Here is a 22,684-nt window from a genome sequence, read left to right on the forward strand (position 1 = left end):
TGAGAGAGCCCAGATATTACTGCTTGGTCAGAACAGCTTTATCAGTGCTGTGGTGAGCCCAAGGTCACACAGCTGGTTGCCTGTGGGGGAGTGTGGAATCAAACCCGGCTTGTGTGATTAGAAGTCTGCACTCCTAACTACTACAACAAGCTGGCGAGGCCAGAGCAGGCCCCCTCCTTCCCAGGCCCCAGGCCCTGGCTGGGCAACCATCCTCCCCCTGACCGTGGTACCAGCCCCCCTTCCTTCCCTCCCAGCTCACACTCACTGGCTGACTTGCCTGTCACTGTCAGCCCAGTAGAGCAGGCTGGCACTTCTTCCATGTGGAAGAAGTTGGAGGGGGATATGGCCAGGGGAAGGACGGCCTACCTGATTGGCCATCTGTTAGAATAATAGAATCATAGAGTTGGAAGGGGCCATACAGGCCATCTAGTCCAACCCCCTGCTCAACGCAGGATTAGACCTAAGCTTCCTAAAGCAATTAGCCCTAAGCATCCTAAAGCAGATCTATGCCTAAGCATCCTAAAGCAGATCTATGTTGGATCTATGCCCAGTCAGGTAGGCAATGAGTCCCAACTCCTCCCACCATCCGAGTCTGGCTTTATGTAACAGATGTTTGCAATGCTATCCCTTGTAGAATTTTTACCCAGTAATATAGATGAAAGGTGGAGATAATGTTTACTACATAGTGAGAAAATCATTTGGGGAAAGGCAGCTTATGTGAGAAATTCCAGTATCAGCATTGCTAGTGCCAACTGGGAAAGAGCCATGAATTTAATGTTACCTTGGGGGCATGGGATCCAACCAACGAAAAGCAACAGTCATGCTTCTTGGGTAATAAATTAATCAAATCTCTACCTACTGACTTCTCTAGATTGTAGATGTGCTCCTCTGAGCTCAATGTGAATTTTTGTCTTATTATAGAATGTTTGCAAGAATAGCAATTTAAGTATGCTCATTTCAGAACCATGTGACCAGCCAGTATTGTGAAGTGGTTAACGAGTGGTGACCTGGAGAGCCAGGTTTGATGCCCTACTCCTCCACATGCTGCCAGCTGGGTGACACTGGGCTAGCCACAGTTCTCTTAGAGCTGTTCTCACAGATTTCTCACCCAGTCAACCTCACAGGGTATCTGTTGTGGGGAGAGGAAGGGAACGGTGTTTGTAAGCTGTTTTGAGACTCCTTGGATAGTTAAAAATAGGGCATTAAAAATCTCTCTTCTTTCTTATATGAGTTACTGCATTTGTATATACTGGAAAAAGAGTCCTAAACTATGTCCCATTATATGTGAAAATTCTACTAAATTCCTCTATATGTTTATTTTAAATATATTCGTCTTTGTGCCAAAAAGGCAGCATTGCTGTTTTGTTGTTGTTCTATGACTGAAATCTTCCTAACCTTTGTTTAGCTTAGAGATAACAGTGTTTTGGACCATTATTTATCGTTAGCCTTAATTCAATTACACTTTATGATGTACCAGAATTGTTAACCGTGCACAATTATCTGTTTCTAATTAATTGAATTGTGCATCTTTATAATGCATTCAAATTACTTTGGTTTTTCATTAGGAATAATTTGCTCCTCCTATTTAAATTGCTAAATATCTCATTTGCAACACTCACAATAAAGACACAAGCAGATTAATGTCATGAATGGAGAGGAGAATGGTGCAGTTCCCTTCTCCCCCACTGTTAAGCTTGGTCTAAAAGACCCAATATTGTTTTATGAAAAAGGTAAATCTTCCATACTTTTATGATTGGCCTTAAATTATTCAAAAGTCCAGTTCTTGTGCCAGCGTGTTTCCAGTGAGCCCTGGTTTTAAGCTGCTTGCTCAATTTCATACTATTTAAAAGAGAATGCAAACTTGAGAAAAATCTTTCCGAGTGTATCTTCAGTTTGTTCTTTGAGTACTGCTTGTTTTTATACATCTAATTTTCATTGCTTGTAAGCCTGTGGCCATAGCAACTCCAACTGGCACCTTCAAAGGTCAAATCTAATTGTGAGTTGTTTTACAAATCGTTTCCAGCTAGATCAGCTATTTCTCAAGCAGAATAGACAGTACACTGTCACCATTTAGCACTGTCATTTCAGAATTTTCATCTTCAACTTTATGCACATCACTTGTCCAAAAAGAAAGTATTTGCAGAGTTTGTTATGACTTCTTTTTGCCAATAAATCTGACACCCCATTTTGCTGGACTATCTGTCAGGGTGTTTTGGAGCAACGCACACACATATATGTATATATGGGGCATATGCCTACACATAAATGTTGCTTACCCAGGTAATGAAGCTATGACTGTGGAAAATCTGTGATGATTTGCAATTTTAATAAAACTAGCTGTTTATCTAGTAACAATAGAAAGCCAGTTATTGTTGGTGTAACTTCAGGTTACAAATCAGTGCTACATGAATAATGAACAATAATGATACAACCAGCATCCTGGCAATGAATCAGGCCCACTGGTGTGTGAAGGGAATTCTAATAGAAATTCATGTCTCACATACATAAAGAGAGAGAGCTACATATACTGAGCGACAGGGGGGTGATGGAATTCCCTGCCTGATTAAATGAACATTAAACTAGATGACAAAAAAGCTTACATTTCCCAAAGTACCTGTCCAGTAACATATAATACATGAGAATGCTGTGGGGTGGGGAAAAGAATGGTACCTTGCGGAAATAGCAGCCACGATCTCCATCCAGGCCATAATTTGGCCACCAAACGTGTTTCCTTGATGGTTGGCATGAGGTGGCAATACCAGTTCAATGCTTTGTACATGGGTAAGGTCTGTTGAAACTGCATCTTCTTCATTACTGCAAACTTGTTCTACAATGCATAAGTTTAATAGACATTGATGTTCAGAAAATTATCAAATAGTGCAATTATAGAATATGATTGAACGAAGTTTGAGTCAAGTGGCCCTTTAAGAGATTTTGTTCAAGATATAAGCTTTTGGGTGCATGGACACTTCTTCAGATACAATGAAACAAAATGCTCTCAACCATTGCATATAAGTGTATGGGGGTGGGGGTGTTAATTGCCAGGAAGGGCTAGTTGCATGCATAAGAAACTGGGTGAAAATAACTAAAACAGGATTAAGGCAGATAATCAGAATTTGATGTTATTAGTGTTTGGATAGGATGACAGATCCATTTCCAAGGCTATTAATTCTCTACTGGAGCAAGATCTGTCTTCAGGAAACAAGATATGAATATATATAAAATGTTGGGCATAATAGTTTGTCATATGATCCCACTTGACCTGAGTTAAATGTTTGACTTCTGTCCCAGTTAACTCTGTTTTACAATCCTAATGTTTGGATCCATTTGATTGCCTTGCACTTTGGACCCTCTTACCAGGTTGTACAATTTGTAGCTAGAAGGCAAATTCCACTTTATTACATCGTCTTGAACTCTGCAGTTATTTAGAGGGAATCAGTCTTTTCATTCTTATTTTCTTGCCATCACCACAAGGAATCTAATGCTTAACTGTGCTATTGTGTTTTAGAGAGAGAACCAAACTTTTGGGGGATGTTGTTAGTGTGCCTCATATTGAATCAATGACAGTTCTGTAGGTGAAAACATTATGTTTCAGAAATTGCTTTGATTTCGGGTCTTTAAGAGACCTGCACTAAAAATCCTACAAACACATGTGACTGGTATCCTTAGAAGTATAATAACTCTATTTAATAGGAAGACATGTATGTTTCAAATAAAGTTTTCTTTAAAATACCAATCATTCTCAGCCCTTTTAAGTCCCTAAAATGCACCATTCTTTATAAAGACATCTTTTTGATCTTATTAGTTTTTCTTCCTTGTAGGTAAAAGGAAAAATCCTCAAATGAGAATGAACTATTAAAAAAACCTATAATTATGATCCTTCCAATTTTTTTAAATTTTTGTTTTCAAACCATGCCTGTCTGCAAGTATCTGGCTAGCACTGTCGATACTTATGCAAAGTGACCACAACTAGTCTGCATCTTAGGATCTCTCTCAACAGGCAAAGAATGCCAAAAAGGATTTGAGAGCACAGCAACTTTACTGGAGTCCATGGTGATACTGCCAATACTCACCAATCAACATGCCCATGGTGCTGTGTGCCAGCGGTAAGTAGAATATGCTTCCTACCCATCATCCTGTCTCCCATCTGAAGTTAGAGGTTGAATCCACTTCAGTAAATAAATCCCCTGTAAAATCTGTAAATCCCCTTTTGACGAGTAGACACAATACAGGAAACATGGACCTTCCAGATACCTCCTGTAGTTCACTTGACGGAAGATCTCTTATCTAATTGATAACTGATCTTGCTTTTTAACTAGTGATAGTATGGGCAACAATCCTGAGCCAAAATTTATTTGCTTTATAGTAAATCTTGCCCCAAGCAGTACATACTTAAGCATCTGAAGAAGGCATTACCAGGAAGCCAATTTTCTCTCCTTTTATTTTGCAAACTTTATCTAGAGTTCTTCCAGGCCTTACTCTCTAAGGTAAGGTCACCTTACTCTAAGGATATCTAGGTGGGAGGGAGCATCTTACAAAATATGTAGTCTGCATTTGCCAATCTTATAATAGCTGCCGCCACTATTACCCTCACTCCTGCCAAATACTATTTATTTACTGACCATCACATTCTTGAATTAGATTCTTAAAGTCACGTTCAGGATGTAGGCGTATTTTTCTTCTTTCTGCAGCTAGTGTGTACTCCAGGAAATCTTCTGCAGTAAGAAGCTCTACTGGTTTTAAGTTAACCTAAACAAATATAAAAAATCATTACCTAATCCAAGCCTAGGATAGGCACAGTGGCAATCAAAGCAAGTATTCTTTCTGTAGCTTTTGCACCACAGAAGGTTGTGCTACTGCTATGGAAAAATAAGTAATTGCCAGTGATGTTCTGAAGCACATTTTCTCACTTTGTGGTACTGCCATTTATTGAAATTTTGTGTTGTAAATACATATTAACTATGTGTGAACAGCTAAGTTTTTCTGGAAAAAACTAAAAAAGAAATGAGATAAAATAGCTGGGGCACATATTGAATCTAATGTGGCTGCAAAAATTACTTCCCGTTAGTTGGCCTGCTGTCAAATTCCTGTAGTGAAGACATTTTCTGCATGCTTGCTTACTCCTGCTTATTTTTGCTGCAACAGAATTACTATTGCCATCAGAAGCTACACAAGGTGACTACTTGCAGCTGAGGAGAGGGGCAGATGCATGCAAGAGAGAGAAGAGGAAATGGGTTTGAGTTTGGAAGAGATTGAGAAAAACAAGTTCTCCAAGATGCAAAATGGTACCTATCTTTCCCCTGTTTTTAAAACCCAATACAATAAACACACATGAACCAACTGCCTCAGTCTACTTAAAGAGGTGATTTCATCAAACTTCCATTGATTTCAAATGGAAATGCATGTTAATCTAGGATATGTCACTTGTGGATACTTGTTATAAAGGGCAGAAACGCGAGAAAGCCATTTTGCATTCAAATGTATATTTTAGAGAACGTTGGGATTGAAAGTGAGTTACAGGCATGAGAAAACCTATTTAAATATATTACTTTTGGAAGCAGTTCAACTCTGTCTTATAGCAAACATATTACTATTGGTCACCAGATAACATTTCCTGTATTAGACCTAATGGCCCAGCATGGCTTCTTTAATGGATGATTCCATGGTGACTCTAATCGTGAGAACCAATAGCTTTAAAAAGATTTAACAACATTTTATTCCCGAATATGTTTTCATGGAATAGAATCCACTTCCTCAGATGCAATGAAGTAGGCTCCAGTCGACAAAAACTTATGCAAGAATAAAATAGTTAGCCTTGCCACTGGACTCCTGATTATTTTTGCTGTAACAGAATTATTATTGCCACAAGGTTACTACTTGCAGCTGAGGAGAGGGGCAGATGCATGCAAGACAGAGAAGAGGAAATTGCAGGTTTGAGTCTGGAAGAGACTGAGAAAAACAACAATAACCCCAAACAAACACAGACTGCTGTGAGTTGGCTGAAGCTGTTGCATGGACAGGCTGTCTCTGTTAATTTGATGCCGAATAGTCCTGTGCCTTCATTATGGGCATTTGTGCCATACACTGTAAATACTATGAAAATACTATAAGCCTCCATTATTTTGACATTTGAAGGGAACCAAACAAGTGGGGAGCAACACATCACCAAAGTAATACTTACTGAGATAATGTGAAAGTGGGGCTGGGTCTATTTGAACAGGGCAATTAATGTATGTCTGGCTGTCCTGCACCCACCAATTCTCTGCTTTCTTGCTTTCTTGAGGCAGTTTGCTACCAACTGTGTTTATCTCCAGTTCCATAATAACTGACTAAATGCATCCTGGAAGTATTTGCCAGGAAGATCCAGTGGACCTCGGAAGTGATAAGCACCACCGATCAGCTGACTCTCCCTGGAAGCATCCCGAGCTCTGCATTTGGCAAACCAATTAAACAAGAGACTGTGGACTGTCATTCCCATTGATACCATTATATCTCTCAGCAGCTTCTGGGGTACTTGGGTGTCATCTATGCATTGCTTGTTCCCCCACTAAATATCCCATCTGGTAACTACCACAGAGCCTCTTGTGGCGCAGAGTGGTAAGGCAGCCGTCTGAAAGCTTTGCCCATGAGGCTGGGAGTTCAATCCCAGCAGCCGGCTCAAGGTTGACTCAGCCTTCCATCCTTCTGAGGTCGGTAAAATGAGTACCCAGCTTGCTGGGGGGTAAACGGTAATGACTGGGGAAGGCACTGGCAAACCACCCCGTATTGAGTCTGCCATGAAAACGCTGGAGGGCGTCACCCCAAGGGTCAGACATGACTCAGTGCTTGCACAGGGGATACCTTTACCTTTACCTTTAACTACCACAGACTGCTTTCTCCACTGTAGTTTCTACCCAGTTGAACAGGCATCCTAAAGAAGTGAATGGAGTGCGGTGTCTAACCATGTTTAGGTGCTGTTGTACAGTGTTAGGCCATTTGTTTACTTATTTATTTCTATACTGCCTTTCCACCAGATTTGGGGTCTCCTGAAAACACTCCAAACTTTGATACATTTCAGAGCATTTAATATACAAATAGGGATGGGAACAACCTGGGAAAGTGTGGTTTGGTTTGTGACGTGCATGGTTCGTGAACCATGGACTGTCATGAACTTTTTAATGCTAGACAAACTGGTTTGGGTTGTAACTGGTAGAGCACCTCCCTGCCATGCTAGAGACATCAAACTTGCAAGGGATCTCCAGCTGACTCTCCTCTACTTGCCCTCTGTTGCAGTTTAATTGACCATAGGCAGTCTGCTCTGAAACGCTCCACTCACAAACCAACCCAAACAACACCAAACTTTGTGAAATGTTTGTGTCAGGTGTCCTTCCATAAACCACTAACCTGCAAACCACTAACCTGATAAATTAATGACCAACTTTACATCGTGAGCTGTTTTGTGCCTACCCGTAACACAAATATATAATTTTTTAAAACAAATAAAAGCATAAATGGACAACAATCTTCACATTCTGGTGGAAGAAATGACAGAAGTAGACAAATGCATCTCCTAGGAAGTGAGTGCCAAATTTTGGAACCAGGAGCAAGAAGGCCATTTCTCATACCCATCTAGCCTCAAATGGCACCCAAAGCACGGCCTCTGAAGGTTACTGGAGTGGATAGGTAGGTTCCTATGTGAGAAGGTGTCTCTAAGCTGCCCTAAGCAGTAGAGAGCTTTAAATCTCCATACCACCCCCTTGAATTTGGCCATTACAGATGGAACATGACTGGAGTGATACAGTCCCTATGACTCAGTCCAGTCAGCAGTCAGAGTGCATCGTTCTATAACAAAAGCTTTAAAAGCTGGTAAAAGCTTTCAAATGAAATATATTACCTTTGTAGCATCTGCTGGTCTTGCCACGTATGTAGAGAAAGCTACACTGATCAATTTCTCGACATTGCTTAGGGGATCTTGTAGTATAACTTTGACGCCAACCTACAAGGGGATAATCACATCACTAAAAATTAACTCACATAGTCATAATTACTCCTGCCCTATGAAATAAGAGGAAATACTAATACTAAATTAGCAGTGCCATAGTTTCAAAATATATAGTGTAAAGCCATACCAACCACACAGAATTCTAGAATGAGAACAAATCCAGAACAGTTCTAGTTCTGTAGTGTTGTCTGGATTATGGTTGCACGACTGTCATGGGAACTTACTGGACAGTCTCAATTTAGAATAAGCAACAATACACACACAGGGATCATGCTGCATGGAACCAGTGTGCAGCCTACAATGTGAGCATTCACAATGGAGTTGAAACTGACTACTAAACTCATGGAATGCTGTTTTGAGGTCAGCCAGCTTCAGTTCCCTTTCCCATGAATTTCCTTTTTTGTAGAACATCCTTTCTAATTTAATGAAGTGTAGATCATGCTTCCTTGTAAAAGAGTAAACAGAAACACTACTATCTACTTCCATCTATTACATGTGTGCTGGATACTGCGCTATTGCCTTTGAACTGGAGCCTGCAAGATTAGTAGCACCAATCAAAGCAGGTCTACTCAGAATTATGCTCAAGGCTATTCAGTGGGATCTTGAAGAACACCCTGGAAGGCACTCTTAGGATTGTGCTTCAAATCCTACAGAGGCTAAAACAGGTTGAAGACACACCTTTAACTGATTGTCCTGATAAGTCTGTAGATATTAGTATTAATTAACTGTAGGACTTGTTTGAACAAAAACATTTCAGAGCCTGTAGTGCACTATAACCTATATTGGCTCACTTGAAAGAAATGCCAGAAGCATAGCAGCTGTCCTAATTAAAAATGCAGTTGTGATGCAAGGTAACTCTGAGCTCAAATCTAGCTCAGCAATGAATTTGGGGAGGTAGATTTATTAAAGCAGCAACAAGATAAATGGAGGCAGAATTGAAAAAGCTACAGAAAGAAATCAATAGTTCCTACAAGTGGAGGATATCATGGGAACTTGGACCTTTTGATCTGGGAATGGAAAAGAAAGCAATGTTATGACTTGAAGTACTCTTAAGATGTGGGGAAAGAAAGGCAAATGAAAGTTCGAGAATAAGCAAGAATATCTTCCATTGATTGATTCATTCGGTGTAAACAGTGTATATAAAGCTGTATGTTAAAACTTAAAACAAGCAAATAAATGGTCTCTTACCTCCATACTGGTAGTGAATGCCCGGTTTACTTTTGCATTGATGCTGATAATTTGTCCAACTCTGTTAAGAAAATTATCTCATTACATTAACGTATCATGAAAAGTGTGAAGGCTTTACTGGGCCTGATCCAACAATGGCATCCAAATACTCCTGACTGCAGAAGGATCATTGCTACAGAGACGAGTGCACTACAGTATTGGCCAATTTATTCACGATAATTGATAAGACAGGGAAAATCCCAAAGGGTTGGGAGGTGGCAATCATTGCACCCATACATAAAAAAGGGAATCTGAATGACCCAGCCAATTATAGACCGATAAGTCTACTAAGCGTAATAAGCAAACTCTACGCAAAACATCTTCAGTGGAAACTTCGGGATTGGCTGGACCAGAATAATTTTCTGGCAGATGAACAAGGAGAATTTAGAGAAGGTTGTTCAACACAAGATCACTGTACAATACTTGATCATCTCGTAGTTAAATACTCTTCCAGCTCTATGACAACCCTGTATGCAGCTTTTGTTGATTTGAAATTGGCTTTTGACTCTGTGTCAAGGGAATTACTATGGGAGAAATTAGTTAAGACTAACATAGATAAGCATCTTCTATTTTTGATACGTGCTAGGTATGAAAATACTACCATCAGAATTAAGTGTAATGCCCATGGTCATCTGACTAATTCTATTAAAGCAGTGGTCCCCAACCTTTTCGAGGCTGGGGACCGGCAGGGCAACTGCCCGCCCGGGCCGCAAGCTTGCGGCCTGGGAAGTTTTTTACTGCGGGGGGGGGCGCAGAGAGGGAGCCGCGGCCCAGCGCCAAGGCCTTCGCGGCCCGGCCCGTGGGTTGGGGACCACTGTATTAAAGCACTTAGGGGAGTTAAGCAGGGTTGTGTTTTATCACCCCTACTGTTTAACATCTTTATAAATGATATGGTTGAACATTTTCAGAATAGTGAATTACATCCCCCCAGATTAGCTAACAAACATATCTCGCTACTGCTCTATGCAGATGACGCTGTCCTGTTATCAAGAATGCCAAATGGAATGAGAAGGGGCTTGGTTCTACTGGGTACTTACTGCCGATTGAACCAGCTAGAGGTCAATCATTCAAAAACAAAGATTATGGTTTTTGGTAACAAACCTAAAACATATACATGGCATCTCAATTCATCACCCATAGAACAGGTCAGATTTTACAAATATCTGGGAGTACTATTCCAATCAAATGGCCGTAGAAACTCCCATATATCATATATTTCCTCAAATGCCCAGAGAAGCTCAGGTGCTATTCAGAAATTCTTCTGGCACAAAGGTGGGCGTAATGTTCCCGCAGCCCTTAAGCTGTTCAAGGCAAAACCTCTAGCACAGATGATGTATGGCCCCATTGTGTATAAATGCCAATATTTCCAGCCTAGAAAAGACCCAGGCTAAATTTTTAAGATACCTGCTCCATGTACCAACCAGCATTTCCAATGCTTCAATCTGGGTGGAAACAGGAATGTATTCTGTCCAGACCAGAATATGGATATGTATGTCCATGTACTGGTTAAAATTGCTTTTTTCCACAAAGGGTTTGCTTTACCTAATGATGTCTGAATCATTGGTTGTACCATGGATATCCACTCTTGAGAAAAAACTTTGCTCATATGGTCTATCCAAACAGTTAATACTGTCTCTGGGTTTCAACCGAGCAAAGGAAACAATAAAACAAAGAATCCTAGATATCCATCGCCAACAGGATTTCAATCAAGTAAAAAATCCACTTTTTCCAATGCCTCCACTTAATAATTTGAGGCCATTACCTTATTTATCTAATCTTGTTTTCCCAGAACATAGGAGATCATTTACTCTCTTACGATATAACATGCTCCCATCCGCTTTTAGGGAAGGCTTATTCAAAAAAATACCCATCTGTGATCGTTTATCTGTGATCCGCCAGGATGGGAGCATTGAGACATCTGAACATGTATTACTCCAGTGTAGGCTATACGATCAATTCAGGGGAGAACTTATATCTTCCCTACAGAATAAGCCCAACTCAGAGGCAATCACAGACATGTTGTCAGACAAAAGCACAGAAATAACTTCTGTTGTGGCCAGATTTGCTTGGAGAGCAATCAAAACAAGGAAGAGCTGGTTGGATTTGGAGCAACTTAGGTAGAGATAGTCTCAGTAGCTTGAGATAATGCTTGTGAGTTTTAAAACCAGAATGATTCTGATAGCTGGAATGTTTTTATCTTTTTTTATAATATTTAAGTTATCAATGATTCTTTTATCTTGTTAATGCCAGATGTTTTTATGTACCTTGTAATTTGACTACTGGTCTAGTACCGTAATAATAAATACTTGACTTGACGAATGCACTATAACCTATATTGGCTCACTTGAAAGAAATGCCAGAAGCATAGCAGCTGTCCTAACTAAAAATGTAATTGTGATGCAAGGTAACTCTGAGCTCAAATCTAGCTGGCAGAAGTAAAGAGCACTCTGTTTCTATAGGAGATTCTCACAGAAAAGATCTGGAAGAATATTCCATGAATGGACAGCCTGGGTCTAATCCTTACAACAAAACTATGGAATAATTGTCAATTTGTAGTACGGTAGTTGTACTCTAGAGCCTCTTGTGGCGCAGAGTGGTAAGGCAGCCGTCTGAAAGCTTTGCCCATGAGGCTGGGAGTTCAATTCCAGCAGCCGGCTCAAGATTGACTCAGCCTTCCATCCTTCCAAGGTCGGTAAAATGAGTACCCAGCTTGCTGGGGAGTAAATGGTAATGACTGGGGAAGGCACTGGCAAAGCACCCCATATTGAGTCTGCCATGAAAACGCTAGAGGGCGTCACCCCAAGGGTCAGACATGACTCGGTGCTTGCACAGGGGATACCTTTACCTTTACCTAGTTGTACTCTTAGGCACTGAGACTAGAGGCAATGTTCAGGCTTATTCATGCTTCTCCCATTTTGTAGTTGCACCCATCCCCATGTCAGAATTCCAAAGGTGCCGATAGCCTTTTAAAAGTTTGGAGACCTCTGCCCTAGGCTGATTCTACACTTACTTTGTTTATTCCATTGTGGATCCTGCTGAATCCAGATTGATTTGAACTCGGTCTTCTTCTTCCCCCCACACACAATTGAAACAGAAAAGTGTTCTGCACATGCTTAGGAAGGCTCAGAAAGGGAGGGGGAGCCAAGCACAGCAGGAGCCTCTTTCTTTATTTTCGTGAAGCGGGGGGGGGGGAGCAGAGGAGGGAGAAAAAAAACACAAGGCAAATCTCTATCCACAGAACTTAGGGCTTCTAGAGCGTAAGTTGAGGAGAAAATTAGGGCTTCCCTTTAAAAAAAAAAGCTTACAGCCTTGGCCAATCAGGTCTTCTCTACCATGGTGCTTCAGCAACAAATGCAAAGCAGCTGGAGATCCACATGGTTTCTCATGCTTTCTCAATCTGATTCTGAAAATATTGAGGGTTATTTCCACTCCTAAATATTGCAGGATAAAGGTAGGGTCACTCAGATCAATCATGTTTGTTGCAGAGGGAAAATTTAAATCTGACAAAATCAAAATGGAAATTGCATTCAGTGGAGATGGCAGGAACTGAATCGACCTGGGATTGGAATAAAAGCTCCGTGCAGACTCCACCCTAGTCTGTTTTTTATAAAGCTGTAAGGAGAAAGATTATAAAATCGGGACATTTTTTAGAAAATGGAAGATGAGAATTCAGAGGAGCCAGAAAATGGAGTATTAAGATGTCTTCATAATCTAGCAGTGGCTCGAGCAAGGAAAATGATGCTGGTATGGCAAGAAAACAAGTTGTTTTTTATACCCCGCTTTTCTCTACCAGGATTAGTCTCAAAGTGGCTTACAATCACCTTCCCTTCCTCTCCCCACAACAGGTGAGGAGGTAGGTAGGGCTGAGAGAGCTCTGATGTTACTGCTCTATGAGAGCAGCACGATGAGGGTTGTGATGAGCCCAAGGTCACCCAGCTGACTGCAAGTGGAGGAGTGGGGAATTAAACCCGACTCGCCAGATTGGAAGTTGCCAAACCACTATACCAAGCTGCACATCTTCCTATGAGTGCATCTTCCCCAAAAGATTGTTCCAAATCAGATTTGGGAAAGACTATCATTGTGGAGGAAAATACAGAAATAAGATAACTGTTGGAAATGTTGTGTACTCTAAAAAACCCTTCTCTGATTTAGATTCTGCACAGGAGCAAAACTTCTATGTGACAGCAAACCATGTGGCCAGTTGTACCCACTTAGCCAGTTGTAAGCTAGTCAGACTGATTTTTCTATAATAATAAAAAACATATTTCCACCCTGTCTCATGGCAAGTAAATACCAACCTTAAAAACAATCATATAAATTCAATAAAAACATTGACACAATTAAACGGCCTCCTCCTGGTTAAGGCCAGTTTTCTCTCCCTACATGGATTTTGACTGCTTGATCATAATATGAGAGGAGGGAGGTTTTAAGGCAAAATACAGTCCCATAGAGAAAGGGTACCTTCATTCCAGGACCTTTTTTTCTTTTCAGAGCATTTTTCATCTGTGGCTAGATTCACACAATCAATCTCTAGTACCAAGGAACTCAGGAGCATTCACGTTATCAAAAGCAAATCTGTTCCACATAATATATTTCTGGTAAGAGCTTGGAAGAGGAGGAGTGTGTCTCATGGCTTAAGTGCCACTCAGCGCTTAACACCCACTCAGGGTGGCTGTCCCACCCGAGTGCCTCCAACCAACTTGCCTGTCTGTCCAGTGGCCAGCCAATTGCCTTCTGTCCCCCACCCCTGACCACCCCTCCTTCTTCCACTTCCCTCTGAGGCTCAGAGTCTGCAGATCCCTGCTGTGTGAGAGCTGCCCCTGCCTGTAAGTTCCCTTTCCAAGTCCTGGGGCGAGGGAGTAGCTGTCTGCAGAGTTCTTCCACCCCATCCCCCCCAATCTTGCGCCCATTGTATTCCTGAATGCAATGGGCTTGGCCCCTAGTAGCTGTCAAAAGTTGCTATGTCATCCAGGGCTAATAATTCTGTTTATATATAGGTGGTTTACTGCTTCAGCCCATTGTCATTACTGAGGAGCACCAAGGAATCTGCTTATTCTTAACACAGGCACCGGGAATTGGAATTCAAGGAACATTGCTGAGTCACAGACCGTTGCGTTCTCATTTGTGACTGATGAGGACCTTTTGAAGTGTAGCGGACTGAGAGCTCTCAGTACAAGTACATGAAGAAAATGCAGAACAAGGGAGAAAGAATTTGTTTTACATAATTTTGTACTTAAACCGTGCTTTTAAATTCATCCATGTTAAAAGGCAAGAACAGGAGCTTGTTTGTTCAAATAGCAGTAAGCTATTTTCCTTGTAGTTTGTTTAACTAGTGAAAATACAACCTTCCAAGTGGAATAAAAATAGTTATCATATATAAAGAGGCATTTCTTATTAATATGAGAGGGATAAATGATAGATACATAAATTCTAGCTATCTCTAGGAAACACAAGGAAATCAAAATTTGACTGAGTTATAGGATTATTGGTAGTTATAGGATGACTATTGGTAGTAGTAGAGGGTTAATTTGTACTGTTCTTTCTCCCTTAGTAGTCTTGTTGATGTTAAGTTGAATTGAATTCCTATATTCTGTTCAATACACATTGATTAATGGCATAAATATATCATAATCATTATCTGATCAGGGTAGTGTTAAGGGGGAAGGGAACAGCTATCAGCTAGTTCAAAAGACCTGAGACCCTGGACAGCTGCTGCCAATCAGGATAGATAATACTGACTTGACAGACCAGTGGTCTGACTCACTATTGTGGAAGGGATGGGATTCAGTATAAGAGACTGTTTTGCATGCAGAAGGTTCCAGCATCTTTGCTTAAAGCAACCAGGCAGGAAGTGATACGAAAGACCTTAGAGAGAGGTCAAAGAAAAGGCCACATGACCAACATGAAACTGCTTTATACTGAATCAGATCATTGGTAATCAAGGTCAGTACTGTCTAATGTCATGGTTCTTTGGATCTATCCCATAATATTTAAAATAGGAACAAATTTCTATTTAGTACTTTCCTACACATGGATTTCCTATATTAGAATAGAAAATGAATGGTATAAAATAAACAACATAGTCTCCAACTATCAAATTCTTATTGCAATCACTTCTGTGAACATTTGAGAAAAGTGGCAAATATATATATTCATTTGGGAGAGTGCTGTGGTAATATGTGTTCTCCATGGGGCTCTTGTCAAGAGCAGTACAACTGCATTCTAGACCAGTTAGAGTTTCTGCTGCAGCCTGGCATAGAGTGAGTTACAGAAGTCTAATCTGGAGGTGACCATTGCATGGATCACGATGGCTAGGTAAGGTGTGAGCTGCCACACCTGACATGAATGAGAAAACACCTCGGAAGAAATGTCTGTGACCTAGGCCTCCATAGATAAGGAGGCATCCAGAATCATCCATATAATCTTGATAGTCAAAGATGTTAGTTGGACCCTGTAAACAGTCAAGAGTTGCACCATATTACTCTTTGTGTGTCGACACAGCCATAGGACCTCCATCTTAGCTGGATTTAATTTCAGCTGACTCCACTTGAACCATTCCACCACAGTCTCAAGACACCTGGTCAAGGCATCTGGGAGTGTTGGCGGAAGGCTGTCCATCAGCAGAAATAGCTGGGTGTCATCTGCATACTGATTGCACCCCAGACCAAACTCCGCTGAGGTGGGCACATGCAGATGTTAAATAATATTGGAGAAAGAATAGCTCCCTGCATATCAGAGCATGATGCTGGGAGGTTCTGTCCCCAAATGCCACCCTCTGTCCCCAATTTCACAGATAGGACTGTAGTCATTCTATTCAGATGCCTTGAACCTACATTGGTTAGCAGCCCATGGTCACCTGTATCAAATGCTGCTGTAAGATCTAAGAGAATAAACAGAAAGAAATTTCTAAGCTGGCAATGGCAAAAAGCTTTGTTCAGAACAAGTTCCGAGGTATAAAACCTTGTTTTTGTATTTTACTTACTCAGTAAACTTATTTCTGAATTGATTTTTTCCGGGGATATAAACAAAGTCTTCAACCCACTACCTAATTCTTATATTTTATATACCTTATACTTTATATTTTAAGCCATATTTATAAGCCATATTGATACTAATAGACCCAAATTATATGGCTTAAAATATAAAGTATGAGGTATATAAAATATTAGAATTAGGTAGTGGGTTGAAGACTTTGTATCCCTGAAAAAAAACCAATTCAGAAATAAGTTTACTGAGGAAGTAAAACACGAAAACAAGGTTTTATACCTAGGAACTCGTTCTGAATAAAGCTTTTTGCCATTGCCAGCTTGGAAATTTCTTTCTGTTTATTCATCTTCGGCTGATGGGTCGTCTCTGCTTGTACCAATTGATTTCATGGCATCGACAGATCTAAGAGAAGCAGCAGCACAAATCTGCATAGGTCCAGCTTTCTCTGGAGATTGTCCATTTTATATAGAGAGCTATACAGATATAGATATAGATATAGATATAGATATAGATATAGATATAGATATAGATATAGATATAGATATAGATAGATATATGTATACTGCCCCATTTCTGTAAACTCGGGGTGGTTTACAACACTTTAAACCATCTTTAAACCCCTCCGCGGTTAAAATAAAAGGATAAGGCCTCCCTGGGAGGAGTCCGTCCGTGATGGGGAAGGCAGACGATTCGCCTCCTGCCCCCCGACTGACCAGTGGAGGGACCAATTGGCCCCTCCGCTGCTCAGCCTGCCTCCCGACCCACCCACCTCCCCACGTCGCCTGCCTTCTCCTGCCGCTCACCATTCCCAGCCGGCCTGCTGTCGAGCCACCTCGCCAGCCGCCCGCCCTTCAGATACTCCGCCTGCTACCCCACCCGCCACTCTCCCACCCCCACCCCATCCAGCCTGCCCTCTGACAATGCTCCCCGCCATGCCTGCGACCCCCCTCTTCCAGATACAACCCATCACCGCTGCCCCCCGCCACCCCGCGCCCCCTACTCGCTCCCCTCCCCTCACCAGCTTCCCTCCACCCGATTACAGTGCTTCACGCCTCCGACCAAGGCCGCCTCCACATGCTTCACTCCTTTCTAAGCCCTCCCCTGCGCCGGCCGCAACCACTCCGCCGCCAGCACGAGACCCACCAGACAACTGCGTCCCTTGCCCCACACCCCCCTCCACCCCTCCCCTTCCCACCATTCCACCCGCCGCCCACGACGTCACCCAGCCAACGCGACGGAAGGACCACCTTCTATTTTATGTCCTGGATGGGCAACCAGAGCTGAGATTAGGTCAGAAGGCTGAATGGAATGGGTCAAGTGTTGATGTTTTTTTCCAGATAAACTTATATCTGGCATGTCTGCAAGTGTCAATGGCTTGCATAATTTACCAAATGATCTCCTAGTTTATTGACCAAAAGTAACTATAGTTACTTGGTGAAAATGATGCATACTGTTTAATCATTGGGGTTACTTTATCTTATTGTAGCCAAATGAACCTTCTACTATACAGAAAACATTGGATTGTTATCTCAGATGATATAAATTCTGGTTAATTTTTGTTAAATAGAAAATAAAGAAAGGCTGTTAAGTTTAATAGTATCAATGCAGATCTGTACCTGGCAGTCTCTTCAAACTGTATATCATCCACGGATGCCGTCACGCAAGAGAAGCCAGCATGTTTTTCAGCTTCAAGAAAAATCCAACATAGAGAATTATAAACACCAGGCAATCTTCTCTAACTATGATTGTCTTCTCAGGCCATTTCACATATGATATTTTCTAAACAGATATGCATTGATGTCTGCCATTGTCATGCATCTGTTTGGCTGAATATATCCAGTTGAACAGAAACACATTAAAGGAGCATTCAAATAAAATAAGCCCATGTGCTCTTCTTCCTAGAAGGATATTGTCATGCAAAGAGAGGCAAAAGTCTGCCAATATGTCAGAGGTAATGCTTCTCTTGAGAAGTCCTTGAGCTGAGGTGTTTTTATATTGTACACATTCTCTGTATCAACACTATTGGTATTTTTCTACATATAGTCTATGACAAGGAGACAAGATGTTATGCTAAGTAATATGAAACAAAGTAAAGTTTTATTTTTATTTACTATGATTATTCAAATAAAGGTATGATGGAAACTTATACATTTCCCCTTTCTGAGGTAATTTTTCCCTAATAAAATAAAATGTTGTTCCCTCACAAAATAAGTACCCCTTGTAGCGTGGTTTCTTTGTTATTAAAAGTTAGAAGTTCTTAGTTACAGACTTTAAAATAGTTCATAAGCTTTTCTTTCAGCTTTTTTCTTTTAAACTGAGAGGTTCCATTAATGTTTTTGTCTAAAAAAATACCTGTTTTTCTTTTTAATCTTTTTTTGTTGAGGTCCACTGAACTTCCCAGGTTTCCAGAGGATGGGCACTCTATGCCACCTCGTTCCCCCTTCCTAGAAGTACCAGTAACCTACTGACTACCGAGGAATCTGAAGTGCTGTCTCACATGAATCTGAGGGAATTCCTATATCAGATTTCTTCTTTTTAACTGCGCAGGGATTTTCCTTAGAAGTTCAATTTGTCTGAACTGGGAGTATAACCCAAGTTCCCACTGCCAAATATCTTCCCCAGTTGTCCAGATACTGTGTGGATTAGCTGTGAGTGTAAAGGTAAAGGTAAAGGTATCCCCTGTGCAAGCACCGGGTCATGTCTGACCCTTGGGGTGACGCCCTCCAGCGTTTTCATGGCAGACTCAATATGGGGTGGTTTGCCAGTGCCTTCCCCAGTCATTACCGTTTACCCCCCAGCAAGCTGGGTACTCATTTTACCGACCTTGGAAGGCTGAGTCAACCTTGGGCCGGCTGCTGGAATTGAACTCCCAGCCTCATGGGCAAAACTTTCGGACGGCTGCCTTACCACAGCTGTGAGTGTATGTATTAGCTATTCTCTAACTGAAGTTTATCCTCAGAGCAGGTACCCAGCTAAGGATCTGTGAGACTTCTTTCGGAACCAGCATCTAAATCAGATGCAGAATAAAATCTCGCCAGTACACCACCAGAATATCAGCTCCCTCTCAGCTGTTGCTGGCTAATCAGGATGCTCAGAGCAGTCTGTCACTCTAGCTTTCTTTGCCTTGTGAAGATTTGAAACCCTCCACTTGTTACTTTTACTTCAACCCTTGAAACTTTATTTTTATACTGCTGTATGACAAAATAGGATACCCATAAAATAATAGTTAAAAAAAACATAGATAGGAATGAATCTGAGAGCTAGATGGAATTGTATAAATTATTGCTGGAGTATTATAGTTTACACTATCAAAGGAAGGAAGTGGCAATCCTAAATAGACTTATACCCTTCTACGTCCACTGAAGTCAATGGGTTTAGAAATCTGTAAGTTTGCTTTGTATTACATTTTTGTTTACTTAAACTTTTACCTTCTCTTAAAGCAACTTTCACATTTTTCTCCCATTATATCCTACAATAATCATGTGAGGTATATTAAAGAAAGAGTGAATATAGATAATGAATTTAGTACATGGCTTAAAACTCTTCAAGCTATTTCCAGTTCTGGTTTTGTTTAGAATTCCAACATTCAAAATTGTGGATCTTTCCCGTCTCACAAGAATGGTGTGACAATTAAGGTATTGTAAATAAAATTATTCTGTCAACTGTGGCCATAAATACCACAGAAAAAAAAGAAAAATATTTTCCAAAAATATTGCAGTAATTCAGTTGTACTTCATCTATATGAAGTAAACATTCTACAGTTGGGGTTCTCATACTTTTCAAACAGGGACTGTACTTCTGGGATGTATTTTTGGGACTTACTTGCAAAATAGTCCCAAGCTAGTTTTCCCTCCCCCAAAATAAATACAGGATTCTCACATCCATTAATTTTGAACAAGTTTGTAATATATTTTTCATGTTTAGAACTTATAAATATATTGTATTAGTAGCTGCCCATTTCATAGCCATTTTGCACAAGATTTACCTCTGAGTCACTCAGAGTTTCCTAGCTCATCCTCTTCCTTCTTCTTAGCCCCACAATCCATCTGTGAGAGTCACGCCTATTTTTGAGTCTCAACTCACAGTTCGAGAACTCCTGCTCTACAGGAATAATGCTCTAGTAAACCACAGTGTCTCATATAGGAAATTAAAATGTAGGAATTACAAATATTCAAACAACATCCATACAATTATGTAAGTAGATACCATAAAAATATGTGTTCATACATGTATTTAATAAGCGTTTGTGTGTTCATTAGTGTTGTCTAAAGAACACATCCGGATTTGCAAATGACATTTGTAATAGCATACAGTAGATTAATTTGTTTGATATTTTAAACCTTGACAGGGCAGACCATTAAAAATTGCTAAGGAATTTATCCTACATGTGTTTATGTGATTTATAACATTATTTTGTACAAAATATGAACATTATCAAGAAAAAGATAAATACCTATATGGGCACATGATTATATTTTTCAGTTCTTTCTTATACTTTCCAGAATGGTCTCTTTTTCCATCACTTAGATCAAATTACTTTTATGCTATTAATAATCCAATTTTTAAATTTATTCTTTTTAAGTGGCACTTTAAAGATTACCATACTTTATTCCAAAAGTTTTCATGCATAAGACCTCACTTCACCAAATATTTTGAAGTATACATTCATCAGGTCAAATATAAAAGCACTTCATGGATCTGATGAAGTGAGTTCTGACTCATGAAAATTTGTGCAGGAATAAATTGTGTTAGGCTTTAGCTTATGTTGATGTTGCTAGTTTTTGTTATACTTTGTATAGTGTGCCTTGTCTCTCTGTGAGAAAGGTGAACTATAAATACATAAATAAATAAATATTTTGAAAAATGTTTTATTTTGTTGACAAAGACTCCATGGCTACCCATTGGGAATTTTTCATTATACTTTCATCCAGTATAACTTTAAACTTACAGCAAGTGACCTTCATGACATTACAGTTAATTTAACCAATATGACAAATGGACATTGTGTGTTTTTTAATTAAGGGTTTTCTCCATCACTTTTTCTTGTCTTCCTTCCTTCCTTCCTTCCTTCCTTCCTTCCTTCCTTCCTTCCTTCCTTCCTTCCTTCCTTCCTTCCTTCCTTCTTTTTGAGCACACTTCTTGTTTTGCACATCATTCAATCTGTTCTGGAAATGCAGTTAGCTTTATTCATGTCTAAAACTAGGTTAGTATAATACACCATAGCATAACATAATGTAATATATTCATGCATTCCTGGCCAGCACCAGAAATACAAGAAGGAATTCATTGCATTCTGTTGTAGGTGTGGCTTGATTTGTTGTCTGCTGTTCTTAAGTGGATTTCATTCTGCAGGTTTCAGGTTGAGTGATGTAAAAATGTAAATACAGGTATGCTCATCTTACATGAGGTATCTTACAACTGTTGTGAAACAGAAAATTATTCTTGTACTTAGATATTTATACTCTACTTTCCTCCACAATGGGAACCCAAAATGTTTTACAGGATCATATCCCCTGGTCATTTTGTCCTCACAACAGCCCTGTAAAGCAGATTAGGGTGAGACTGACTGGTCAAAGTCACCCAGTCAGCTTCTATGGAAATGGGACTTTGAACCTGGGTTTCCCAGATCCTAGGCTAACACTCTGACAACTTCACAACACTTTCCCAAATATTTCAATGCATCTCAAAGTAGTATAGAACTTTAGCAAGTAAACAAGCAAAGAAGCTCATCTGCCATATATTTGCAGTTCTTTTCCTTTATTATCTTGATCCCTGTTTTTGTACAGGATGGTCTGTAATTTTTAGGCAACTGACTGCAACCAATTTGATTATTTCCTTGCTTCCCTGTTCATTTCTGGAAGGCCCTTCTGTTGCCCTGATTTGGGCACTGAGCTCCTTCAGAAATGGCTTCGCTGGTCCCCCAGGCGCTACCCAAATAGGGGTTTTCACGGGGACAGAGGTCTCCTGCCTTTACAGCAGGAGTCAAGAGAGAAATCCGTCTGGCAAACTTTCTTCCCTAATCCCACCTCTTATATGGATCAGAGTTCAGTCTGTTCTGCTTCGCCGCTCTTGCAAGGACACGGCAACCGCCGTACCGAAGGAGGCTGCCGTCGACGCCCGAGGGGGCATCTTGCGGCAAGTCAGCCTGGACAGCTCAAAGGAGCGGGGGGGGGGGGTGCTTACCTGCTAAACAAGCCGTGGTGTCGATCCACATGAGGAGCTGCCCTGCGCTGAGCGCCCCGTGGTGGTTGGCGTGAGCGGGAAGGATGGTCTTGCACATGTGAACGTGCCCCCCCGCCATGCCGGGACAGCGGCCTCTTGCCTCGTCCGCTTTTGCTGTGGCTCCCGCGGGGGTCAGTCCGGACTTTCGCGTTCCCGCCCTGCCAGCCGCTGGGAGGCTAATGTGTAATGAGGTGCGCTGGGCGTCAAAGGGAAGCCGCTTGGCAGTCCACACGGTTGCCAGTCGCCAGGTGATGGCTGGAGATTTCT

General features: G+C 40.9%; 1 protein-coding gene across 1 annotated transcript in view; it reads right to left on the bottom strand.

Moving 5' to 3' along the window:
• The window catches only part of ACOT12 (acyl-CoA thioesterase 12), a 41,734-nt gene extending 19,051 nt beyond the window's left edge, over positions 1–22,683 (bottom strand). Inside the window, exons 1-6 of the mRNA XM_077347494.1 lie at positions 22,379–22,683; positions 17,812–17,881; positions 9,170–9,230; positions 7,874–7,975; positions 4,623–4,749; positions 2,671–2,827 (exon numbers count right to left, since the gene is read on the bottom strand). Coding sequence (XP_077203609.1) covers positions 2,671–2,827; positions 4,623–4,749; positions 7,874–7,975; positions 9,170–9,230; positions 17,812–17,881; positions 22,379–22,496 — 635 coding nt within the window. The 5' untranslated portion in view covers positions 22,497–22,683. The remainder of the gene's footprint in view (positions 1–2,670; positions 2,828–4,622; positions 4,750–7,873; positions 7,976–9,169; positions 9,231–17,811; positions 17,882–22,378) is intronic.
• Position 22,684: the final 1 nt, after the last annotated feature.

This window comes from Paroedura picta, chromosome 7, assembly GCF_049243985.1.
Source record: "Paroedura picta isolate Pp20150507F chromosome 7, Ppicta_v3.0, whole genome shotgun sequence".
NCBI classification, from domain to species: Eukaryota; Metazoa; Chordata; class Lepidosauria; order Squamata; family Gekkonidae; genus Paroedura; species Paroedura picta.